This window comes from Oncorhynchus mykiss, chromosome 24 (genome assembly GCF_057628025.1).
Source record: "Oncorhynchus mykiss isolate SJ-2025 chromosome 24, ASM5762802v1, whole genome shotgun sequence".
In the NCBI taxonomy this organism is placed as follows: Eukaryota; Metazoa; Chordata; class Actinopteri; order Salmoniformes; family Salmonidae; genus Oncorhynchus; species Oncorhynchus mykiss.
The window spans coordinates 20,962,199-20,990,094 of NC_143045.1; the positions used below are offsets into that span (position 1 = coordinate 20,962,199).

The following is a 27,896-nucleotide window of genomic DNA, read 5'->3' on the forward strand; positions in this document are numbered from 1 at the left end:
GCCCCTACTAGGCCCTCTCTTACTGCTGCCGGACCACAGCAGAACAGGGCACCAGCACAGACACACACATTCAAAGTCACTGAATCAAGACAGGGTCTGGAAGTCTCACATAATAATTATGCCAAGACACAGTACAAAATACTTTAAGGTCACAGGAGAGGACACAAGATTCAAAAGCCTTTAGATGACAGGGTGAAAAAGACTCAAATACCAAAGGGAAGGCACACAGACAATCAAACACACGATCTCGATTATAACTTTACTTCTTAGTGAAGTAGACGTTATCTTCCTCCCAAAACCAGGTGTAGGTCAGGTTGCCTGGATACGCCTCTGCTTGACAGGTGAAGCGTGCATTCTGGGATATGTTGACAGTGATGTTCTCTGGCGGTGACTTAATATACGGTGGCCCTAGAGGAAACAAACAAAGGCTTTTAGTGCACAAAAAAACATACACTGAAAAATTATATAAACTCAACATGCAACAATTTCAAAGATTTTACTGATTTAAAGTTCAAATAAGGAAATCAGTCAATTAAAATAAATTAATTAGGCCCTAATCTATGGATTTCACGTGACTGGGAATACCGATATGCATGTTTGTCACAGGAACTTAATAAAAAGTTAGAGGCGTGGATCAGAAAACCAGTCAGTATTTGGTGTGGCCACTTTTTGCCTCATGCAGCGCGACACATCTCCTTCACATAGAGTTGATCAGACTGTTGATTATGGCCTGTGGAATGTTGTCCCATCCCTTTTCAATGGCTGTGCGAAGTTGCTGGATATTGACGGAAACTGGAACACGCTGTCATACATGTCGATCCAGAGCATCCCAAACATGCTCAATGGGTGACATGTCTGGTGGGTATGCAGGCCATGGAAGAACTGGGGCACTTTCAGCTTACATGGAATTGTGTAGAGCCTTGCGACATGGGGCCATGCTTTATCATGCTGTAAAATGAGGTGATAGAGGTGGATGTATGGCACAATGGGCCTCGGGTTCTCGGTGCATTGAAATTGCCATCAATAAAATGCAATTGTGTTCGTTGTCCATAGGTTATGCCTGCCCATCCCATAACCTCACCGCCACCATGGGGCACAACGTTGACATCAGAAAACCGCTTGCCCACGACGCCATACACGCTGTCTACCATCAGCCCGGTACAGTTGAAACCGGGATTCATCTGTGAAGAGCACACTTCTCCAGCGTGCCAATGGCCATCGAAGGTGAGCATTTGCTCTCTGAAGTCAGTTATGACGCCAAACTGCAGTCAGGTCAAGACCCTGGTAAGGACAACAAGCTTCCCTGAGATGGTTTCTGACAGTTTGTGCATAAATTCTTCAGTTGTGCAAACTCCCAGTTTCATCAGCTGTCCGGGTGATTGGTCTCGTACGATCCCACAGGTGAAGAAGCCAGATGTGGAGGTCCTGGGCTGTTGTGGTTACACGTGGTCTGCAGTTGTGAGGCCAGTTGGACGTACTGCCAAATTCTCTACAATTATGTTGGAGACGGCTTATGGTAGAGAAATTAACATTAAATTATCTGGCAACAGCCATGGTGGACATTCCTGCAGTCAGCATGCCAATTGCACACTCCCTCAAAACTGACATATGTGGCATTGTGTTGTTTGACAAAACTGCACATTTTATAGTGGCCCCCAAAAAAGGTGCACCTGTGTAATGATCATGCTGTTTAATCAGCTTCTTGATATGCCACACCTGTCAGGTGGATGGATTAAATTGGCAAAGTAGAAATGCTCACTAACATGGATGTAAACAAATTTGTGCACAAAATTTGAGAGAAATTAGATTTTTGTGTGTATGGAACATTTCTGGGAACTTTTATTTTGGCTCATGAAACATGGGACCAACACTTACATGTTGCGTTTATATTTTTATTCAGTGTAGACATGGATACTGAAATATTATCTCATGACCCATTCAGCATCTGTTTATTGTTAAATAGGTACAGTAGACCTGTCATGCCCTGACCATAGAGAGCCTTTTTAATTATCTATTTTGGTTAAGTCGGGGTGTGACTAGGGTGGGTAATCTAGGTTGTTTTATTTCTATGTTGGCCTGGTATGGTTCCCAATCAGAGGCAGCTGTTTATTGTTGTCTCTGATTGGGGATCATATTTAGGCAGCCATTTCCCCACTGTGTTTTGTGGGATCTTGTTTTGAGTTAGTGCACCGCTTATGTTACGGTTCGTTGTTTGTTAGTTTTACAAAAAATAAAGATGTGGAACTCCGAGCAAGCTGCGCCTTGGTCCGCATCTCCACACAGCCGTGACAAGACCCCTGGCACAAGCTTCTCTCTGGTAGCCTATGAGATACAGTAAGCATACATATTGTAACTTGAACCACACACTTGGTTGCCAGACTTGCAGATGCCTCCACAACATGAGCCCTCGGTGCCCTGAGGTTGCTGCTCTGCTCTCTGTACTATATTACAGACAGTGAAACGTAAGCTGTCTTTTTAAGTGGGCCCAGCTACAAGCCTCCTGGTTACTTCCTTAATACACATGGAATAGCTTTATACATCAGGAGGGACTACTGAAAGAGTGGTTAAGTCACAGAACAAATAAAAACAGATCACTTTAGTGAGAATCACGACTCCTCCGATAGCTGCTTGTAATTGCTCAGAGAGCCTTAGACAACTTCACTGGCACATTTCCACAGAGCCTGCTTATGGATGGATACTCCTTAGTGAAAAACAAAAACAGGCTGCAATATTGCTTGTGTACAAAACTCATATGTATCATTATATCTCAGATTTATTCCAATTCACTCTGGATTTGTAAAAGCCTTATTCAAACCATCTAAGACATTTATGAGGTTTATGAGGATGCTTCAGTCAGACCAATGAATTGAAACTGTTCCCCTCACCTGTCAGCTGTTCTAGACAACCCTCCCCTTCCTGTATTGTCAGGCATGTGCATGCTGTGTGGGAGTGTGTTTAGAGGGGTCAGTAGAGTAAACCTTCCTCAAAATCCAAGATGTTACCAATGACTTCTTGCCCATCCTCCTTTTAGACATTGGCTGAAATTGACACATCTTTACCCCACCATTAAACCTAACAAGCCTACCATAAAACCAACCTGCTCCATCGTCTAATGTACAGCCTGTTAACTCATCCAGTGCTTGTTTTGATAGAGAGAGAGAATGTGTGTGCGTGTGCACGTGTGTGCGCGTGTTTGATGTAGACATAGAGGCAAAGGCAGGAAGTGGAGGAAGCCTGTATCAGATCCATCTATCTGAGCAGAGCAGAGCCCAGTTCTGTGTCTGTCTAGCCGAGAGAGAGCCTGGTTAATGGACCGAAGACAGACAGTGATGTATGCCTCAGACAGACAGTGATATGCACACACACCAGCAGCAGCAGTAGCCACAGACTAGGTCAGGAGAGGATTTAAGATTATTGACTGATACCGACTAAACCATATTACCACACTGATAAAACCAAACACTAACCCTGCATACTGTGACAAAGGCAGGAAACAGAGACTGTTTAAGTAGAGAGCAGCAGGACTTAATTTCTCCATCTTAAACACAATCTAGACACAGTACTGCATAGCTGTAGGCATGTAATAGATGTTTAAAAGCAGGTGTAAGGTAAAAATAGCGTAAAGATGAACTGATAAGGGAATTTTCAGGAAGTCAGGACAAACTGTTCTTTCAGTATTCAGCCAGCAATTGTCCTAGGAATCTTCTCCTCAAAACTCATACTCAATAATCAGTGTGCACCTCAGTAGAGAAAAGTCATGATTTCTCCCTCACACCACCATAACAACCTTTCAAGTTACACCCATCTGTGACATTACAGTGTGACCGTTGCCCTCTTACCTTGGACCAGCAGACGGGTGGTGTGGAGCACCTCTCCCTGGTCGCTGAAGGCTCGACACGTATACGCCCCTCTGTCGTCCCGAGTGATCCCCAGCACCGTCAGACTTCCATCATGCACCTGGGGTGGACATGTTTGTGCGAGACAGAGCAAACATACAGACATGGTATTTAGAAGCATAACCTAGTGAAATGGCACACCAAAATCAAGGCAGGGTTGAGGTTCTGTCTTTGGTAGGAATGTATGTTTTATAGAGAGCATACAACCAATACTCTAAAGTCTAAACTCTGACCTTTTACGAGGCTGTGGTATGGGAGCCTGAGAGGGGTGAGAGAGAGGGATGATAAAGGGGTGAGAGAGGGATGAGAGAGGGAAGAGAGGGGTTAGCAAGAGGGATAAGAAAGGGGTTGAGGAAAGGAATGAGAGAGGGGTGAGAGAGAGAAAGAGAGAGGGGCGAGAGAGAGAGGGGTGAGAGAGAGTGAGGGATGAGTGATGGATAAGAGAGGGGTGAGAGAGATTGATGAAAGAAAGGTGTGAGAGAGAGGGGTAAGGGAGAGAGGGGTGAGAGAGAGAAAGAGAGAGGGGCGAGAGAGAGAGAGGGGTGAGAGAGAGAAAGAGAGAGGGGCGAGAGAGAGAGGGGTGAGAGAGAGTGAGGGATGAGTGATGGATAAGAGAGATTGATGAAAGAAAGGTGTGAGAGAGAGGGGTAAGGGAGAGAGGGTGAGAGAGTGAAGGATGAGAGAGTAAAGGATGAGAGAGATGGATGAAAAAGAGGGGTGAAAGAAAGGGGTGAGAGAGAGTGAGGTGAGAGAGAGGGGTGAAAGAAAGGGGTGAAAGAAAGGAGTGAGAGAGAGAGGGGTGAAAGAAAGGGGTGAAAGAAAGGGGTGAGAAAGAGGGGTAAGGGAGAGAGGGGTGAGAGAGTGAAGGATGAGAGAGTGAAGGATGAGAGAGATGGATGAAAAAGAGGGGTGAAAGAGAGGGGTGAAAGAGAGGGGTGAAAGAAAGGGGTGAGAGAGAGTGAGGTGAGAGAGAGGGGTGAAAGAAAGGGGTGAAAGAAAGGGGTGAGAGAGAGTGGGGTGAGAGAGGGGTGAGAATGGATAAGAGAGAGGTGAGAGAGATGGATGAAAGAGAAGAGTTAAAGAGATGGATGAAAGAGAAGGGTTAAAGAGATGGATGAAAGAGATGGGTGAAAGAAGGATGAGAGAAGGGTGACTGGCTAAGAGAAGGATGACAAAGGGATGAGAGAGGGGTGAGAGAGGGACAAGACAGAGCGCCAGCTCGCTGAGTGACATAAACTATGACACAGGAATGAGGATAGCTGTCACTTCCTGTACATCACACATCATTTCCAAATGTTAGGTGCAGCCTTCAGCAAGCTCAGGGATTTACTCCATCTGAAATATGGAGGGGGGCTGAGAGAGGGATGAGAGAGGGGGTTGTCCATGGTTCACAGGGTTCCTTAAAGAGAACTGGAACACTAACGCAAAACATGACAAATGAGAGAGGGGGTGCAGCCGAGGCTTGACACGCCTGGACTGTTCTTCCTCCCCTCAGGGACCCGCCCTCTGCAGGATTCTGCAGCCTGACTGACAGATGCTCCTGGCCAATCACAGACATGCAAGACAGTCCAATTAAGGGCTTCTCGATCTGCAATCTGGGTGCAGTGAAAAGTGCACAGACAGACAGCAGTCTCACATATACTCAGGCAGATGGTGGTGTGTGCTGAAGATTTCCTCCAGCACACACAACCACACCTATAGACTGCCTTCCTTGCTTGAACATGACTTATGAAACAGACTGTATAGACTTGTCTACAGCCAGTCTGAGTACCAAGATAGAGGAACATGCATATTTTTATTTTCTTCATATATTTTCACAAGTGTGTAGCATTCACAACTGTAAATTGTTGTCATTCGACTTGCCTAAACTGACCAATTCAAATCGTATTTGTCACATGAGCCGAATACAACCTTACCTCGAAATGCTTATTTTACCAACAATGCAGTTTTTAGAAAAATAAGACTTAAGAACATATTTACTAAATAAACTATAGAGAAAAAAAGAACAAGTTACACAATAACATAATAATAACGAGGCTGTGCAGGGGTACAGGTTAGTCTAGGTAATTGAGGTAATATGTACATGTAGGTAAAGTGACTACGCATAGATAATAAACAGTGAGTAGCAGCAGCATAATTATCATTTTTTTTAAATGGGGGGGGGGGGATCAATGCAAATAGTCTGGTTGCCATTTGATGAATTGTTCAGCAGTCTTCTGACTTGTGGGTAGACGCTGTCAAGGAGCCCTTTTCACTGGTACAGCTGTAGAACTTTTGTAGGATCTGAGTACCCATGCCAAATGGGTCCTTTTCAGTCTCCTGAGGGGGAATCGGTGTTGTAGTGCCCTCTTCACGACAGTCTTGGTGTGTTTGGACCATGATATGTCCTTAGTAATGTGAACGCAGAGGAACTTGAAGCTCTTGACCTGCTCCACTACAGCCCGATGTGAATGAGGGTGTGTTCGGCCCTACTTTTCCTGTAGTCCACGATCAGCTCCTTTGTCTAGATCACGTTGAGGGAGAGGTTGTTGTTCTGGCACCACACATTGTTTTGGAGTCTGTGAAAGCTTGTCTGTGAAAGGATATAGCCTAGCCATACTGTTCAGTTGTTCTGATTATTTCCATACTGTTCAGTTGTTCTGATTATTTCCATACTGTTCAGTTGTTCTGAATATTTCCATACTGTTCAGTTGTTCTGATTATTTCCATACTGTTCAGTTGTTCTAATTATTTCCATACTGTTCAGTTGTTCTGAATATTTCCATACTGTTCAGTTGTTCTGATTATTTCCATACTGTTCAGTTGTTCTAATTATTTCCATACTGTTCAGTTGTTCTGAATATTTCCATACTGTTCAGTTGTTCTGATTATTTCCATACTGTTCAGTTGTTCTGATTATTTCCATACTGTTCAGTTGTTCTGATTATTTCCATACTGTTCAGTTGTTCTAATTATTTCCATACTGTTCAGTTGTTCTGAATATTTCCATACTGTTCAGTTGTTCTGATTATTTCCATACTGTTCAGTTGTTCTGAATATTTCCATACTGTTCAGTTGTTCTGAATATTTCCATACTGTTCAGTTGTTCTGATTATTTCCATACTGTTCAGTTGTTCTAATTATTTCCATACTGTTCAGTTGTTCTGAATATTTCCATACAATTCAGTGCTTACTGTACTTTGTTCCATAGCAACAAAAACCCCCATCAGGAGCAGTGACATCCTCAGAAACGGTGGGGTGGGGCTGGTGTTAAGCATGCAAGACATGTATAATATCTAAGATTTCAACGTCACATCTGAATGACTCCAAGACCTTAAAGGGCTAAATGATGTGGAATCCATATACCTTCAAGGCTCATTTCCCTAAATATCAAAGAATGTCATGGCAGCCCAGAAAATGGACAAATCTGCATGTTTTATTTCTACTGACCTAAAATAGAGTCACTTTCACAGGCCATTTCACTGCTGATTCAAGGTTTAAAGGGCATGTATTTCTATCCCGAGGTACAGTAAATTTGTTGCCCAGTTTGTCTTACCTTGTATTTTCCACTGGTTGCAAGCTCCTCCCCCTCCCTCAGCCAGCTGATCATGGGTTTGGGGTTTCCCTGGGCGGAGCAAGTCAGCAGTGTGCTGCCCCCCTCCTTGGCCTCCACATACTGTGGGGGCGTGGTCGTAAAAGTAGGAGGGGCTTTGGGAAAGAAAAAACAGCATTAGCATATTTTCTATCCACTGAGAATATCTTAATTTCTTGAAGGTATTAAAAAGTTGGGAATTTCAGGGATGTGGCATAGTCTTTAAATTAACAGCCTATCAAATGTCTTCATGCCCATGTTTCTCTAACCAGCATTACACAGGGATGAGGAATGTCCGTTAAAATTTCAAAACACAATTTTTTAAATTTTTAATGTATTTATTTAACCTTTATTTAACTAGGCAAGTCAGTTAAGAACAAATTCTTATTTACAATGATGGGCTAGGAACAGTGGCTTAACCGCCTTGTTCAGGGGCAGAACAACAGATTTTTACCTTGTCAGCTCGGAGGTTCAATCTAGCAACCTTTCGGTTACTGGCCCAACGGTCTAACTACTAGGCTACCTGCAGCCCCACATTGATAAATCCCTAAAATGTACTCTAAAAAATGTGTTCCCTATTCAATTTAGGCAAAGATGACCTAATCTGCTCTATATGAACCCAGCAAAGAGCATAATATCACAACCATCGAACATAATACAGCCACTAATAAAACCAATCAGTACAGCATACTGCACAGCTGTTACTGGGTCTCGCTAGTATCCTTTATCATCTATTTCTAGCTAACGAGCTGCTACACTACAGTACCAATCAAAAGCTGTGACAATGCCTACTCATTCCAGGGTTTGTCTTTATTTTTACTATGTTGTACATTGTAGAATAGTAGTGAAGACATCAAAACTATGAAATAACACATATGGAATCATGTAGTAACCAAAAAAGTGTTAAACCAATCAAAATATATTTTATATTTGAGATTCTTCAAAGTAGCAACCCTTTGCCTTGATGACAGCTTTGCACACTCTTGGCATTCTCTGCATTTGATATCTCAAGGTAACTCTGGTTCTAAACAGCAGCAGCAGCATTGTGCCATCCAGGATGTACATGCCAGGCGGTGTCTGAGAAAGGCCCCACAAATTGCCAAAGACTCCAGCCACCGGAAACATGGACTGTTCTCCTTGCTCCCGTCCAGCAGACGGTATCGGTGCTCAGACAAACAGACTCCTAAAACAGCTTCTATCCCCTGGCCATAAGACTGTTAAATGGCTAAAACTACTGCTCCCCCTCACACCTACGCTGCTGCTAAAATGATTATTGATTAGATTTACTAGTACCACTACGTTGCCGTTCATTGGTTGCCGTTACCATTTGTATATATCTATTTATCCTACTACTAGTACTACTGTTTACATGTACAGTGCCTTCAGAAAGAATTCACACCCCTTGACTTTTTCCACATTTTGTTGTGTTACAGCCTGAATTTAAAATGTATTAAATTTAGATTTTGTGTCACTGGCTCACACACAATACCCCACAATGTCAAAGTGGAATTATGTTTTTTTTAAACATTTTTGCCAATTAATAAAAAATGAAAAGCTGAAATGTCTTGAGTCCGTAAGTATTCAACCCATTTGTTATGGCAAGCCTAAATAAGTTCAGGACAAACATTTACTTTACAAGTCACATAATAAGTTGCATGGAGTCACTCCGTGTGCAATAATAGTATTTAAAATGATTTTTGAATGACCACCTTATCTCTGTACCCCGCATATACAGGTCCCTCAGTTCTGCAGTGCATTTCAAACACAGATTCAACCACAAAGACCAGGGAGGTTTTCCAATGCCTCAAAAAGAAGGGCACCTATTGGTAGATGGGTAAAACGTTTAAAAAGCAGACATTAAATATCCCTTTGAGCATGGTGAAGTTATTAATTACACTTTGGATGGTGTATCAATACACCCAGTCACTACAAAGGTACAGGCGTCCTTCCTAACTCAGTTGCCGGAAAGGAAAGAAACCGCTCAGGGATTTCACCATGAGGCCAATGGTGACATTAAAACAGTTACAGAGTTTAATGGCTATGATTGGAGAAAACTGAGGATGGATCACGAACGTTGTAGATACTAACCTAATTGACAGAGTGAAAAGAAGGACGCCTGTACACAATAAATATATTCAAACTCATGCATCCTGTTTGAAACAAGGCACTAAAGTAATACTGAAAAACATGTGGTAAAGTAATATACTTTTTGTCCTAAATACAGTGTTATGTTTGGTGCAAATACAATACTGATAAATGGAATGGAGCGAAGCGAAGCACAGGCAAAATCCAAGTGGAATACCTGATTCAGTCTGCTTCCTACCAGACACTGGGAGATTAATTCCCCTTTCAGCAGGACAATAACCTAAAACACAAGGCCAAATCTACATTGGAGTTGCTTACCAAGAAGACAGGTAATGTTCCTGAGTGGCTGAGTTACAGTTTTGACTTAAATCTACTTGAAAATCTATGGCTTGATGAATTTTGAAAGTAATAATTGACTAATGTTGCACAATTCAGGTGTGGAAAGCTCTTAGCGACGTATCGAGAAAGACACACAGCTGTAATCGCTGCCAAATGTGATTTTACAAAGTATTGACTCAGGGGTATGAATAGTTATGCAAATGAGATATTTCTGCACTTCACTTTCAATAAGTTATCAAAAAGAAAAAAACATTTTTACTTTGTCATTATTGGGTATTGTGTGTAGATTGGTGAGGGAAAAAATATATTTAATCAATTTTGAATTCAGGCTGTAACACAACAAAATGTGGAATAAATCAAGGGGTAATACTTTCTTAAGTCACTGTATATATTACCACTAGTTATTACCATAAGTATTTATATATTCCTGTTAACAGCCACATTTACATGTATATCCACCTATCACGCCTAATACTGACACTCTCACACACTCAAACACTTACACACACACAAACATACACACACCTACCTACCACTTATGCTGGTGCCATACTGTTGACTATTAGAATTATTTATCCTGCTACCAGTCACTTTCTCCTAATCCCTGCCTACATGTACATATCTACCTCAAATTACTCCATTATCCCTGCACATTGTAAATGTGGTATTGGCATTGACCCTCTATATAGCTTATTCTCTTATTTCTCATGTTTTCTTTATTATATACAGTATATTTTTGTATTTTACAGAATGTTTGTATTTTATAAGCATTGATTACTGCACTGTTGGGTTGAGCTCGCAAGTTAAGTATTTCACTGTACTTGTGCATGTTACAATAAAACTTGAACTAAACTTAGCTGAAGAGAGGATCACACTCTCTCTACCCAAGTGGGTCATGGCTAGCCGATGGGAGTCTTGCCTTGACTTCTAACTGCACACACACATGGTGGGGAGTAAACAAACACACCAATTAGCATTTCTAGACATCTGCCTCTCCATCTTGGCCGCTCACTGCACAATGCTCCTGTATAGAGACTACCGGTGACTGTCACACCCTGAACTTAGAGCTTGTTATGTCTCTATTCTGGTTTGGTCAGGGTGTGATTTGGGTGGGCATTATATGTTCCTTTATCTATGTTTTTGTATTTCTTTGTTTTGGCCGGGTATGGTTCTCAATCAGGGACAGCTGTCTAGCGTTGTCTCTGATTGGGAACCATACTTAGGGAGCTTTTTCCCACAGGTTTTTGTGGGTAGTCAATTTCTGTTTAGTGTTTGCACCTTACAGGACTGTTCTGGTTATTCTCTTGTTTACTTTTGTTTTAGTGTTCAGTTTTAATAAAACAAGCATGAACACTTACCACGCTGCGCTTTGGTCCGATGATTCCTCTTCTTCAGACAACGAAAACCGTTGCAGAACTACCCACCACAAACGGACCAAGCAGCGTGGTAACGAGGAGCAGAGGGTTCAGGACTCCTGGATTTGGGAGGAGATATTGGATGGACAGGGACCCTGGAGACAGGCTGGGGAAAATTGCCACCCGAAGGAAGAACTAGAGGCAGCTAAAGCTGAGAGGCGGCGATATGAGGCAAGGCAGCGCAGCAGGCACGAGAGGCAGCCCCAAAAATATTTTTGGGGGAGGCACACGGGGAGATTGGCAGAGTCAGGCCTGAGCCAACTCCCCATGCTTACCGGAAGCAGCGTGATACTGGTCAGGCACCCTGTTATGAGGTGAAGCACACAGTGTCTCCAGTGCGTGCTCATAGCCCGGAGCACTATATGCCAGCCCCCCGCAAGTGCCATGCGAGAGTGGGCATCCAGTCAGGGCGGATTGTGCCAGCTCAGCTCGTTTTGTCTCCGGTGTGCCGTTTCGGCCCAGGTTATCCTGCGCCGGCTCTGCGTACTGTGTCTCAGGGGCGCTGGGAGGGTTCTGTTCGTCCTATGCCTGCGCTCCGCCCGTGCCGGGCGAAAGTAGGCATTGAGCCTAATGGAGAGGTGCGAGTGCTAAGCACCAGATCTCCAGTGCTCCCCCACAGCCCGGTTCGACCTGCGCCTGCACTCTGGAGGGGCCGGGCTAAAGTGGGCATTCAGCCTGGAGGAGTGGTGCCAAGGCTGCGCACCAGAGCTCCAGTGCTCCCCCACAGCCCGGTTCATCCGATGCCTCCTCTACGCACCAGGCCTCCTGTAGGTCTCCCCAGCCTGGTGGGCCCTGTGGCAGCCCCACGCACCAGACTGTCTCTGCATCTCCTCCCTCCAGAGTCGCCCTCCAGTCCGGACCCTCCAGAGGCGCCCTTCAGTCCTGGAAGCTTCCAAAGGCGCCCTTCAGTCCGGGGCCCGCTACAAGGGTCCCTGACCTTAGAGCTTTTTATGTCTCTATTCTGGTTTGGTCAGGGTGTGATTTGGGTGGGCATTCTATGTTCCTTTTCCCATGTTTTTGTATTTCTTCGTTTTGGCTGGGTATGGTTCTCAATCAGGGACAGCTGTCTAGCGTTGTCTCTGATTGGGAACCATATTTAGGTAGCTTTTTCCCACAGGGTTTTTGTGGGTAGTTAATTTCTGTTTAGTGTTTGCACCTTACAGGACTGTTCTGGTTATTCTCTTGTTTACTTTTGTTTTAATAAAACAAGTATGAACACTTACCACGCTGCGCTTTGGTCCGCTGATTCCTCTTCTTCAGACGACGAAAACCGTTACAGTGACTACCATTAAGGAACTTCTTAAAGTGATGCAATTTCAGCCAGTAGTTTTGAAAGTAGCGCTCACGTGCCAAAACAGGTCCCTGAAAATTGTGCACAACGTCCTCCATTTCCACTGATATGTTACGTCCTACTGAATCGTATGATATGAATGTGCTTAAGATCCCATTCAATCTCTTTATTAACAGCTGTTCCACGCATTCTCTCAATGGGTATTGTCATTCTGCAAGTATACTAGAATATATTCATTTCTGAACATTTGTAAGCAACCCCCTCTGGTTTTTGTAGTGATTTACAATGCAAGTGTGCTTTATCAGCAACCATTTTGTGGATTGTGGTGTAGATTATTTTCACTGAACAGGTCTACATCTTTGATTCTCATCTATAATGTGGTTTAGATGACCTAACATTAATTTACACTAAGTAGGTGGCAAGCAGGAGGTGGCATTTACTGTGAGTGGAATGGTTGACAGGGGAGTTCTTTCCGCCCATCAGGTACAACACATCAGTAAGTAAGTGTCATCAAGTGGGGAACTTGGGAGATGTTCTACAAAAAGCCAAGTTGAGCATCACAATCTCGCCTTACTTTCCTAATTTTCAAGTCTCCTATATTCCTGGATTCAGATGCTTCTGTTTTCACACCACTCCCATCTGTAGACCTTTCCACACGAGCAGATAGGCCTTCTTAGAGCTCCATACCTGCTCACCGACATCTCTCCTTCTCTCTCCTCTCCTCCTCACTCTGATTCTCCGCCTTCCTCTCTTTCTCCTGCCCCCTGGAAGACTGCTCTTCGGGGATGCACAGTTTTTTATACCGTTCTTCTTTGATTTCCCTTTATGAGTAGATTTCAGACAAAATTAACATTTACAGTACAGAGCCAGCCAGAGTGGGTGAGAGAGCGTCTTTTCCCTGAGGACTACTACTTACAGCACGAAAGGATCATGAAGCATTTTTATTGAATTGCAGCATATATTTAGCCCTTTACTGTTTACTGTACTCTACTTTCCATCCGCAACCCAACAACCATTTTCCCTCAAGGCAACAAGGGATCCCCTTCAGACTATTTGTCTCTGAAGTTACTGCAGCTGTGTGAGTTGACACTCACAATCTCTCACTCACTGTTTCTCTAACTGATGTATTCTCTCACTCTATCCAAAAGCTGCTGATTTATTAGCATACTGTTAACTGATACTAAACTAAGAAGGGAGGAGAGGGTGAGAGGAGGAGAGGAGAGGCACCACAGTGGCCTCTCTGTCTTTCGGGCACAAGTTCTTGCCATCTGACACCTGCCACTGAGTGGGCATGAATCCTCTCTCCGTTTGGCAGGAAGTAGAGGGCTGCAAACAGGAAGTCAAAGCAAGAAGTGTATCATATGTAGATTCCACTGGCCCCAGGAAATGGCTGCCTTTAGTATCTGTGATGAAGCCTGGCCAGGAGAGCACCTGCCTTCCCAACAGAGGTCCTTTGAGGGGATATACAGCCACGATGAGGCCTCTGAATGTCAATTCAACACACAGATGTCTCAAAACAAGCACAAACACTGCCAGCCATTTTGCTCTGGCTCTTTCAGTATACATGAGAGCTTGGCTTCAGGTTCAGCCCCAACAGTCCCCAATTGGGAAAACAATGCATTACCCTTATGTCCTGCACCTTTGCTCTTACACTGTTGGAAACAAAGTGTGGACAAACAAAATATTTTAGACTTGTTTTATATGAACTCAGACACCAAAAACTGGTTCCAACACACAGGATAAAGACACATCAAACATATTATCCAGACAACTCACTGATAGTGTAAGGGACTGGGAGTAGGAGAGGTGGAGAGCATAGGCGAGTGAGTGAGCGAGTTGAGCGTGAACACTGATGTGGCCGACCATAGAGATGCAGTGTGCCCGCCCGACTTTCACAGAAAGCCATTCAAACCAAACACACACAGATGTTCACACACTCCCTCCCGCCCCCCCTAGAGGCTCCGCAGGTGACACTCCCTGGCAGGGCAACCACGAGTGTAACTCAGCAGATAGAGAACTCATTTAGCCACAGCCAAACGCAAACGTACCCTTACACACATGCAATGATCTCACACACAAATACACAGTGTGTAGATGCAAGCTTGCACACACTGACACATTGGTAGTCTCCCTCTTCTTAATCACTACCTTTTCAGTTTCGTAGTGACCATTAGGTTTACAGTGAACATATGTTGAACCTCATCCAATGTCAAGTATACTGTATATGCATATACAATCAGTTACAGATCAGAAAGTTCATGATGAGAATATGAATGAGCCTCACACAGACAGTGAGCATAAGTTCACACACCAAAAATATATGTTGAGTGTGTGAACCTGGCAGTATAAACTGCAAACTGTCACACTAATAATATCTTCAGTCCTTGTGAGGTGTCTATCTGGAGGGGGAAAAACGGTTTAATGTAAAAAAAATTAAAAAGGAAACCAATGCATTTGATCGTATGGAGAAATAACTACCCACCTCTATCCATCCGGAGGGCGGCCAAACGATCAGACAAATGATTGTACAGTACCACATACAATTAGTAAAAAGCCAAACATCGGACTGGACAAGTGATAAAACAAGTCAGCAGTCACACAGTAAATCTGAAATCTCAGACAGACAAGTCATTGTCACCTCTACTGTGTCTGACTGTCGAGTCAGAGAGAAGGACTGTTCTGACAATATATTCAGAATGTAGTTCGCTATAGTAGAGCTACAGTGCCTTGCGAAAGTATTCGGCCCCCTTGAACTTTGCGACCTTTTGCCACATTTCAGGCTTCAAACATAAAGATATAAAACTGTATTTTTTTGTGAAGAATCAACAACAAGTGGGACACAATCATGAAGTGGAACGACATTTATTGGATATTTCAAACTTTTTTAACAAATCAAAAACTGAAAAATTGGGCGTGCAAAATTATTCAGCCCCCTTAAGTTAATACTTTGTAGCGCCACCTTTTGCTGCGATTACAGCTGTAAGTCGCTTGGGGTATGTCTCTATCAGTTTTGCACATCGAGAGACTGACATTTTTTCCCATTCCTCCTTGCGAAACAGCTCGAGCTCAGTGAGGTTGGATGGAGAGCATTTGTGAACAGCAGTTTTCAGTTCTTTCCACAGATTCTCGATTGGATTCAGGTCTGGACTTTGACTTGGCCATTCTAACACCTGGATATGTTTTATTTTTGAACCATTCCATTGTAGATTTTGCTTTATGTTTTGGATCATTGTCTTGTTGGAAGACAAATCTCTGTCCCATCAGGTTCTTCATCAGGTTCTCCATCAGGTTCTTCATCAGGTTCTTCTTCCAGAATGGTCCTATATTTGGCTCCATCCATCTTCCTATCAATTTTAACCATCTTCCATGTCCCTGCTGAAGAAAAGCAGGCCCAAACCATGATGCTGCCACCACCATGTTTGACAGTGGGGATGGTGTGTTCAGCTGTGTTGCTTTTACGCCAAACATAACGTTTTGCATTGTTGCCAAAAAGTTCAATTTTGGTTTCATCTGACCAGAGCACCTTCTTCCACATGTTTGGTGTGTCTCCTAGGTGGCTTGTGGCAAACTTTAAACGACACTTTTTATGGATATCTTTAAGAAATGGCTTTCTTCTTGCCACTCTTCCATAAAGGCCAGATTTGTGCAATATACGACTGATTGTTGTCCTATGGACAGAGTCTCCCACCTCAGCTGTAGATCTCTGCAGTTCATCCAGAGTGATCATGGGCCTCTTGGCTGCATCTCTGATCAGTCTTCTCCTTGTATGAGCTGAAAGTTTAGAGGGACGGCCAGGTCTTGGTAGATTTGCAGTGGTCTGATACTCCTTCCATTTCAATATTATCGCTTGCACAGTGCTCCTTGGGATGTTTAAAGCTTGGGAAATCTTTTTGTATCCAAATCCGGCTTTAAACTTCTTCACAACAGTATCTCGGACCTGCCTGGTGTGTTCCTTGTTCTTCATGATGCTCTCTGCGCTTTTAACGGACCTCTGAGACTATCACATTGCAGGTGCATTTATAAATGACTTGATTACACACAGGTGGATTGTATTTATCATCATTAGTCATTTAGGTCAACATTGGATCATTCAGAGATCCTCACTGAACTTCTGGAGAGAGTTTGCTGCACTGAAAGTAAAGGGGCTGAATAATTTTGCACGCCCAATTTTTCAGTTTTTGATTGTTAAAAAAGTTTGAAATATCCAATAAATGTCGTTCCACTTCATGATTGTGTCCCACTTGTTGTTGATTCTTCACAAAAAAATACAGTTTTATATCTTTATGTTTGAAGCCTGAAATGTGGCAAAAGGTCGCAAAGTTCAAGGGGGCCGAATACTTTCGCAAGGCACTGTATCTGAGGTAAAACAATGAAAACTGTAGCGGCTTAGAATGTTAGCAAGCTATGAGGTGAACATTGCCATGAATCAGTCGAGCACACACATCTGATGAGATTACACCGTAGAAACCCATTCTCCATATTTGGTCATTCTCCATATTGGGCACCCTATTCCCTATATAGTGCACTACTTTTGACCAGAGCCCTATGGGCCCTGCTATTTGGGATGCAGCCAGCAACTCACCATTGACTGTGAGCTGCACCCAGCTGCCATTGTGGAAGGTGTTGTACTGCTGCTCCAACATGAGGACCCTACACTCGTACCAGCCCTGGTCTTCTGAGCGCACTGGGTCGATCTGAAGAGACGCCTTCCCATGCAGGCTGGCTCTACCTGGGGTGGGAGAGAAGAACACAGGTAGGGTCAGGAGTCAGGACCATAGAATTTGAGTTGATCCGAATGGTACACCCAACATTGCCGCCAGTGTACCCAAAGAGCACCATGAATCAATGTGATGCGCATATCTAAACATGGATGACGCTTACACAGCTCTTTCATTATTCCACTGACTGTTCAATTAATTAATGACACTAGAGTATCACACCCCCAACACACACCAGCATACTGACATTGCGCTGACACAGACATCACACAGCTGGCAAATACGTAGCTGCTCTGCCAACAGCATCTTCTCTGTGTCTCTGAGCAGGTTCATTTGGTAACAGTGGCCTTAGATTGTGCTGTTAGATACCCCCTAACCTATCCAGTTTGATTACAGATGGCTTCAATATAAAGAACGCTAATGCGAATGACCAAGGTCAGGGGGATTTGATTTGACCCAAAATTAAAATGATTGGATTGGAATTTGAGCTGTTCCCAATCCATACTACTTCACAACCTCTCACAATAAACAAACTACCAACAGAACCTGGCCAGAAGAGAGCTGCCTTCCAGTATTAGGATTAATAGATAACATTACCTGGAGGGCAATATCTCTTGCTCTCTCTCGTCTAGAAGCTTCCCAGCTAAGGTTCTCCTCTCCTCTCCATCTCTTACTCTCTCTATATATCTTTTTTTTCTTTCTTTCTCTTGGCCCCACCCCACCCCCACCTCTCTGTCTCTCCCCAGCCAGTGTTGTCATGTTTGCAGTTTTCCCACCAAATTGGGCTACCTTGAAAACGTTGTTGTGGGTGAAAATGTATTGGTCATGGGTTGCGGGTTTTTGGGCTATTTCTAACATGCTGACTAGACCGGGCCATTGCGCACATGTTGATTTTGTCCATCCACACCAGACGCGATCAGGACACGCAGGTTGAAATATCAAAACGAACTCTGAACTAACTATATTAATTTGGGGACAGATTATGGCAATTCAGATAGTTTGCTTGCTGTTGCTTGCTAATTTGTCCTGGGATATAAACATTGGGTTGTTATTTTACCTGAAATGCGTTATATGGAGCTTGACAGGGTTGGGGTCAGCATGTTAGAAATAGCCCATGTAATCTGTTACATATAATGCAATACAAAAACAATAACTGTAAGCCATTACAATACCAGCAAAAACATTTTTAAAAGTAGATAATTAATTCTAGGATTACTTTCAAATATAGAAGGGATAATTTCAGAATATTTTTTTTCCTTTCATATTAACGTCAATCATATAATTAACTGAAAAAGTACCTCTTTGATCTTACCGCCTGAGCAACATACATGGTCACAAAATAAAAAGGTATAGCGCACCAACACAGTGCATTACCCTAACCCAACGCAGTGCATTACCCTAACCCAACGCAGTGCATTACCCTAACCCAACGCAGTGCATTACCCTAACCCAACGCAGTGCATTACCCTAACCCAACGCAGTGCATTACCCTAACCCAACGCAGTGCATTACCCTAACCCAGCGCAGTGCATTACCGTAACCCAGCGCGGTGCATTACCCTAACCCAACGCAGTGCATTACCCTAACCCAACGCAGTGCATTACCCTAACCCAACGCAGTGCATTGCCCTAACCCAACGCAGTGCATTACCCTAACCCAACACAGTGCATTACCCTAACCAAACACAGTGCATTACCCTAACCCAACACAGTGCATTACCCTAACCCAACGCAGTGCATTACCCTAACCCAACACAGTGCATTACCCTAACCCAACGCAGTGCATTACCCTAACCCAGCGTGGTACATTACCCTAACCCAGCGTGGTGCATTACCCTAACCCAGCGTGGTGCATTACCCCAACCCAACGCAGTGCATTACCCTAACCCAACACAGTGCATTACCCTAACCAAACACAGTGCATTACCCTAACCCAACGCAGTGCATTACCCTAACCCAACGCAGTGCATTACCCTAACCCAACGCAGTGCATTACCCTAACCCAACGCAGTGCATTACCCTAACCCAACACAGTGCATTACCCTAACCCAACGCAGTGCATTACCCTAACCCAACGCAGTGCATTACCCTAACCCAACGCAATGCATTACCCTAACCCAACGCAGTGCATTACCCTAACCCAGCGCGGTGCATTGCCCTAACCCAACACAGTGCATTACCCTAACCCAACACAGTACATTTTTTTGGAAGGCATTCCAAAGAACAATGTGTTTAGAGAAGAAAGGGGCAGTAATGTAACAGTTCAATGCAAACTATGTTTGCCCACGGTAAAGCTGCTGTCGACATCCAGAGACTCGACTTCGAACCTGAAGAAACACTTGGACGTAAGGATGACGATTGGCAGGTGTGGATCGTTATCTTGCTTAGCTAGCTAGTCTCTAGAGACAGACAGGTTTTCTTCACAATGTTACCAATCTTCCGGTATAGGTCGGAGATTTCAGAGAGTACTAGCTAGCTACTTAGTCAGATTTCTAGCTAGCTAGCCTGTTTAGTTTGCTAATTTGCTTGCCAACTCTCCTACACTATGTAGGTGTTATGCTGCTCACTTAAGGTTGCTCTGTTGGTTGCTAGCTATTGTAGTTAACAAGATATCATAGCAAGTATGCTATTGTGCTAATTTGTTAACAATTTAATTAAATCTATTTTAACTAAGACAAATCAGTTGTAGATAGTTAGGTGAAATTCACTGGTCTACATAGCCTAGCTAGCTCGCTAAATCAAAAGTACAAAAAAATAACATTTTGAAGGCTAACGTTAGTTGCACTCTGTAACCCAACATTACAAGATGCTCACTGTCAGGGTTGTTGCTAACTTAGTTAGCTAGCTAGCTATGGTTTCAGAGTACCATGCTACCCTAATCAATAAAGCCACACTGCAGTTTTCCTGCTGTTCAATTGTTTTTCAACCCAAATAAATATTTGAGTATTTCTATACAAACAATATAAACCACCATAGACATCATTGCATTCACAGCTTTGTCCATGTGTGAGTGGTTACCTGTTCCAACCCTAGCCCTGTGTTTATCAGACAGGGGCAGGCTATAGAAAGTGAAACATAAGTTTCAAAAGGGTGGACAAAAGTTGGGTAAAGCTACAATACTTATTTGAAACAATAACAAGGTTCTCACTCCACTGTTATTTTACTTATTGTATTGTCATAATTAAGTGATTGCATTTAGTTTTTTCAGAGGATGCATAACAATCAATGGAAGAACGTGAGCAGGAAAAGGCAACCAGATGACATGGAGGAGTGGAGAGATGCACAGCCATCTACAGATGGCCAAAAAGGGACATCTTGTACCACACACCTAACAAGGACCACACACCTAACCACACACCTAACAAAGCCAGGTTAATCACCGGGTATTTGACTTCATCGTAGAGGATGTGAAACCCTTTTCACTAGAAGAGGTCCCTTCATTCCCCCAAGCTAGTAGAAGGAATCAGTGGTGGGAGAAAAGTTGTGTAGAACGACGTTGATGCATCAGATGAAAGGGAATTTGAGTCCATGAAAGAAGCTCTCTCCACCAAACTCCAGAGCATAAAGTTAGTCTGCACCACAGCAGCAGTGATGTAAAGTAAAAAATCTTTAAAGTACTACTTAAGTAGTTTTGGGGGATATCTGTACTTGACTCACACACTTATCAAAAGAACATCCCTGGTCACCCCTACTGCCTCTGATCTTGCAGACTCACTAAACACAAATGTTCACTAAACACAAAGTCAATTGTCTGAGTGTTGGAGTGTGTCCCTGGTTATCCGTCAATAAAAAAAAAAATGTATGCTGTCTGGTTTGCATAATATAAGGAATTTTAAATGGATTATACTTTACTTTTGATACTTAAGTGCAGAACATTTTAGCAATTCCATTTACTTGTTATACTTAAATATATTTAAAACCAAATACTTTTTACTGGGTCACTTTTACTTGAGTCATTTTCTAAGAAGGTATCTTTACTTTTACTCAAGTATGACAATGTAGTACTTTTTCCACCCCTGCACAGCAGACATCTGGTCTGCCCATAACAGATGCTTCTTCGGCCTGACATGCCACTGAATCGAGGAGGACACCTTGGAGAGGGAGTCAGCTGCTTTGGCTTGTGCAAGACTGAGAGGACGTCATACCTACAGTATGATGTGATTACTGCCAAGTTCAGTGAAATACATGAAGACTTTAAAATTGAGCACAAAGTGAGGGCCATGTCTGACATGTAGGTTTATTGCACCTAGCTGCACTTTTTGTTTTCTTAAACTAAAAAAAACTACTTGGTGGACTAAATGTGTGATTACACTGTAAAAATGATTTCTTCATATTTTTATATATTTCTATTATATCTCATTTTAGTTATTTAGCAGACACTCCTATCCAGAGCGACTTACAGTAGTGAGTGCATACATTTGCATACTTTTTTGTACTGGTGTCCTGTGGGACAAGTGTTTAACACCATCCATGTTGCTGTGTTACTTAAGCCCTTACTTATACCTGGTTTTAACATGTATCCTTTGTCCTGCACATTGTGTTTTAGCCCACATTTTTAGACGGGTGTACATGATTAAAAGACGCATTGGGGTCTGACTGTGATCAGATCTTATAGGTGTAAATGGACAGGATCAGGATGCAGGACACATGTTAGAAGCAGGTATACAGGGCTTAAATCAAACCAAATCAAATTTTATTTGTCACATGCACATGGTTAGCAGATGTTAATGCGAGTTTAGCGAAAAGCTTGTGCTTATAGTTCTGACAATGCAGTAATATCTAACAAGTAATCTAACAATTTCACAACTACCTTATACACACAAGTGTAAAGGAATGAATAAGAATATGTACATAAAAATATATGGATGAGCGATGGCCAAATACATTTTTAAGTGGTTGTAAAATTGAACGGCTCTTTTCTGGATTTGGATTATTAGCGGGTATTGGCCTAATCCTGCTCTGCATGCATTATTTGGTGTTTTACGATGTACACTGAGGATATTTTTTGCAGAATTCTACATGCAGTCTCAATTTGGTGCTTGTCCCATTTTGTGAATTATTGGCTGGGGAGCGGACCGTAGATCTCACAACCATTAAGGACAATGGGTGTCACATCTGCCCCCTCCCACCCCCCACCCCCCACCCCCCGGAGCTTGCGGGTGCCAGGCTGCCCTACATCACTCACTCCTATCATCTATTATGCACACCTGCCTTCCCTCGTCACGCGCATCAGCGATATTGGACTCACCTGGACTCACTCATCTGTTTATTACCTCCTCTATATTTCTCAGTTCCCTTGCTCTGTTCCCCGCTGCTGCATTAAATGTTTTTTTGTCTTTGTTACCTGTTTGCTGACGCTGTTCCTGTCTCGTTCCATGTCCGTTATTTATTAAATGTTTTACTCCCCGTACCTGCTTTGTCTCTCCAGCGTCATTTCATGTGACAATGGGTTCTATAACTGATGTTTAGGTCGAGGTATGTGTGTGTGTGTGTATATATATATATATATATATTATCTTTTGTTGTCTAGATGGAATTTGTATTCTTGTTCCTGGAAACTGGACCTTTTTTGGAACACCATTTTTTGTTTTACTGAGATGTACTGTTAGGGCCCAGGTCTGACAGAATCTGTGCAGAAGATCTAGGTGCTGCTGTAGGCCCTCCTTGGTTGGGGACAGAAGCACCAGATCATCAGCAAACAGTAGACATTTGACTTCAGATTCTAGTAGGGTGCTGCAGACTGTTCTAGTGCCCTCGCCAATTCGTTGATATAAATGTTGAAGAGGGTGGGGCTTAAGATGCATCCCTGTCTCACCCCCCAGCCCCACTTGTTGGTTGTGTACATGGATTTTATAATGTTGTATGTTTTTTCCTCAACACCACTTTCCATCAGTTTGTATAGCAGACCTTCAAGCCAAATTGAGTCTAAAGATTTTTTAAATCAACAAAGCATGAGAAGACTTTGCATTTGTTTTGGCTTATTTGTCAATTAGGGTGTGCAGGGTGAATACGTGGTCTGTCATACGGTAATTTGGTAAAAAGCCAATTTGACATTTGCTCAGTACATTGTTTTCACTGAGGAAACGTACGAGTCTGCTGTTAATGATAATGCAGAGAATTTTCCCAAGGTTGCTATTAATGCATATAGTTATTGGGGTCAAATTTGTCTCCACTTTGTGGATTGGGGTGATCAATCCTTGGTTCCAAATATTTGGAAAGATGCCAGAGCTGAGGATGTTAAAAAGTTTAAATATAGCCAATTGGAATTTGTGGTCTGTATATTTGATCATTTAATTTAGTATACCATCACCACAGACCTTTTGGGGTTGGAGGGTTTGTATTTTGTCCTGTAGTTCATTCAATGTAATTGGAGAATCCCGTGGGGTCTGGTAGTCTTTAATAGTTGATTCTAATATGCCCACATTTTTGTTTTTGCCCCAGCACTGCACAGCTGAGTCAAATGATCAACTCATCATCAAGCTTCAAGTGGTATTTATGTATTCATTTGTGATGCTATCCTTGATATGATCCTGTTATTGTCACACGCACATATGTGTGCAGTGCATATGCATCTATCAATCCAATGTTATCATGATTTGTTATCAGGGATATTATACTTCAGTAATCCACAATGACCTGGTGATGTAAAAGTCTAAAAATTACATTGTCTTCCACATTCCTACAGAAACTTTGTAACTGGAGATTCCTTCAAAACGATTGCCTACAGTTAACGTATAAGGGCACTGCAAGGTTGGGTGACCAGGGCCATCTGGGACTGCCTCATGGAGGAATTCAGGTGTGTGAAGGCTACCTGTGTCCTGCATAACTTCATGAGGATGGACACGAGAACCGGGAGGGGATCTGCAGCTTGCCGCCGTGTGCCAGAGGAGAAATATAACTGTAGCTCCTTCCACCTTCAAGGAATAGGCAAGAGGGCCAACCATGGAGAATAGTAAGACACTTCATTATTTCTAAAACTAGACTATATTGTTTGTCCTGGTGTGCCCGTTCATGATTTTCAGCATAAAGTACTATGCAGCCACTTAGTGTGGTACAGATACCAGGTGAGGCCACACACACAGATTCCTGTTAGAACACTGTCTCTTTAAATACCTTATTTTCTCAATAACAGTATCTCTCCTTCACTTCATCCCGCTCTCCTCTTCTCCCTAAATCCTCTAGGTTATATCAGCTATGTCGGTGAACCCCTCCAGCATCTGAACTGGCTACATAGAGGGCACAGCATGATCAGAGGTGAGCGGTCACATGGTCAGGTCAACAGGAAGTATTATTAAAGAGATGCTTTACATTGAAATACAGAGAGAGATGCAGTAGTCAGAGTTAATGATCCAAGGTCAGTTTTGCATGTCAACTCCTGATGATTATGATGACTAACAATGTTAGAATAAAAATAAAAACAAGGCTTAAACATGCTCTTTCTCTCCATCTGTCTCATCTGCAGATATGTTTTGATGAGAGGATGCCAACCCCCAGTCCCATCATCGCCACCTCACCCACTCTTAAGATAACCTTTGGGCCGACTAGAGACACTATTATGTAATTGTGATGAACTGAGAGAATATTTGGGTAGCACTGATTCATTAATCATATGCTGCCTTCCCTGCTCCTATGTTCTTACCTCTTGCCACCTCTTTCTTCCTCTGTTTTTATAATGCACAACAGATGTGCATTGAAGTACAGATTGAACATGTATGTATAATATTTATAATGCATGTATTTATAACACTTGGATAATGAACTTCTTTCAATAAAGCGTTTCACATTCTCTACTGGTTGAAATTAAGTCTCATTTGATGAAATACTACACATATCCTGTGTTTATCAGATCAATGCAGATCAAGGGCATTAGATATTGAGATTAACCGGATTTAGAGTATTTGCATGATGCATAGGATTTGTAGTGTATGGTTTTTAAAATTCTATTTCTGTATATTAATTACAAATCGGCCTTTAACTAGTTAAATCCTGTTTGTAATACATACATGCAGACACAGCATCATTCAAAGACTGGAATTTGATACTCCTGGTACTGGATATGACTGAAAAATAACCTCAAAGACATTCATACCTGAACTGTACCTTTATTTGCCAAGGTAAAGTACATGATCAGTGAATATATTAAATGTACAGGCTACAATGTGGGGATCTCATGCATGGTAATAACTTGTCTACGACTTGCATCCTTGGAACAAAGTTATACTATATTCTACTCAATCCATAGGCTTCATTAATGTCATTCAGACTGTTTTGAATTTGATACAACTGGCTATGATAGCTAAGGTTCATAGCTAGGTTCTGAACTAATATGTATGCCAAACGTTTGGGTCCATACACCGATCGGCTAGAACGCTAACGTTAGCTACACATCCATAGGCATACAGGGATCAACATTTGTTGATCCCTGCCTACAGACAGAAACTAAAACAAGAGGCTCCCACGCTGAGGTCTGTCCAACGCTGGTCCGACCAAGCTGACTCCACACTCCAAGACTGCTTCCATCACGTGGACTGGGAGATGTTTCGTATTGCGTCAGATAACAACATTGACGAATACGCTGATTCGGTGTGCGAGTTCATTAGAACGTGCGTTGAATATGTCGTTCCCATAGCAACGATTAAAACATTCCCTAACCAGAAACCGTGGATTGATGGCAGCATTCGTGTGAAACTGAAAGCGCGAACCACTGCTTTTAATCAGGGCAAGGTGTCTGGTAACATGACCGAATACAAACAGTGCAGCTATTCCCTCCGCAAGGCTATCAAACAAGCTAAGCGCCAGTACAGAGACAAAGTAGAATCTCAATTCAACGGCTCAGACACAAGAGGCATGTGGCAGGGTCTACAGTCAATCACGGACTACAGGAAGAAATCCAGCCCAGTCACGGACCAGGATGTCTTGCTCCCAGGCAGACTAAATGACTTTTTTGCCCGCTTTGAGGACAATACAGTGCCACTGACACGGCCTGCTACGAAAACATGCGGTCTCTCCTTCACTGCAGCCGAGGTGAGTAAGACATTTAAACGTGTTAACCCTCGCAAGGCTGCAGGCTCAGACGGCATCCCCAGCCGCGCCCTCAGAGCATGCGCAGACCAGCTGGCCGGTGTGTTTACGGACATATTCAATCAATCCCTATACCAGTCTGCTGTTCCCACATGCTTCAAGAGGGCCACCATTGTTCCTGTTCCCAAGAAAGCTAAGGTAACTGAGCTAAACGACTACCGCCCCGTAGCACTCACATCCGTCATCATGAAGTGCTTTGAGAGACTAGTCAAGGACCATATCACCTCCACCCTACCTGACACCCTAGACCCACTCCAATTTGCTTACCGCCCAAATAGGTCCACAGACGATGCAATCTCAACCACACTGCACACTGCCCTAACCCATCTGGTCAAGAGGAATACCTATGTGAGAATGCTGTTCATCGACTACAGCTCGGCATTCAACACCATAGTACCCTCCAGGCTCGTCATCAAGCTCGAGACCCTGGGTCTCGACCCCGCCCTGTGCAACTGGGTACTGGACTTCCTGACGGGCCGCCCCCAGGTGGTGAGGGTAGGCAACAACATCTCCTCCCCGCTGATCCTCAACACTGGGGCCCCACAAGGGTGCGTTCTGAGCCCTCTCCTGTACTCCCTGTTCACCCACGATTGCGTGGCCACGCACGCCTCCAACTCAATCATCAAGTTTGCGGACGACACAACAGTGGTAGACTTGATTAACAACAACGACGAGACGGCCTACAGGGAGGAGGTGAGGGCCCTCGGAGTGTGGTGTCAGGAAAATAACCTCACTCAACGTCAACAAAACTAAGGAGATGATTGTGGACTTCAGGAAACAGCAGAGGGAACACCCCCCTATCCACATCGATGGAACAGTAGTGGAGTAGTGGAGAGGGTAGCAAGTTTTAAGTTCCTCGGCATACACATCACAGAGAAACTGAATTGGTCCACTCACACAGACAGCATCGTGAAGAAGGCGCAGCAGCGCCTCTTCAACCTCAGGAGGCTGAAGAAATTCAGCTTGTCACCAAAAGCACTCACAAACTTCTACAGATGCACAATCGAGAGCATCCTGGCGGGCTGTATCACCGCCTGGTATGGCAACTGCACCGCCCTCAACCGTAAGGCTCTCCAGAGGTCTGCACAATGCATCACCGGGGGCAAACTACCTGCCCTCCAGGACACCTACACCACCCGATGTCACAGGAAGGCCATAAAGATCATCAAGGACATCAACCACCCGAGCCACTGCCTGTTCACCCCGCTATCATCCAGAAGGCGAGGTCAGTACAGGTGCATCAAAGCTGGGACCGAGAGACTGAAAAACAGCTTCTATCTCAAGGCCATCAGACTGTTAAACAGCCACCACTAACACTGAGTGGCTGCTGCCAACACACTGACACTGACTCAACTCCAGCCACTTTAATAATGGGAATTGATGGGAAATGATGTAAATATATCACTAGCAACTTTAAACAATGCTACCTTATATAATGTTACTTACCCTACATTATTCATCTCATATGCATACGTATATACTGTACTCTATATCATCGACT

General features: G+C 43.3%; 1 protein-coding gene across 8 annotated transcripts in view; it reads right to left on the reverse strand.

Moving 5' to 3' along the window:
- Positions 1 to 27,896, reverse strand: part of LOC110503964 (protein turtle homolog B) — a 74,017-nt gene that overhangs the window by 20,649 nt on the left and 25,472 nt on the right. For all 8 annotated transcript variants that reach the window (XR_016491493.1, XR_016491491.1, XR_016491492.1 and 5 more), the window contains exons 3-6: positions 17,180 to 17,326; positions 7,432 to 7,583; positions 3,840 to 3,957; positions 264 to 408 (exon numbers count right to left, since the gene is read on the reverse strand). Coding sequence is in view for 4 of the 8 variants with exons in the window: in XM_021582652.3 (XP_021438327.3) it covers positions 264 to 408; positions 3,840 to 3,957; positions 7,432 to 7,583; positions 17,180 to 17,326 (562 nt within the window). In the remaining 4 variants the exon portion in view is untranslated. The remainder of the gene's footprint in view (positions 1 to 263; positions 409 to 3,839; positions 3,958 to 7,431; positions 7,584 to 17,179; positions 17,327 to 27,896) is intronic.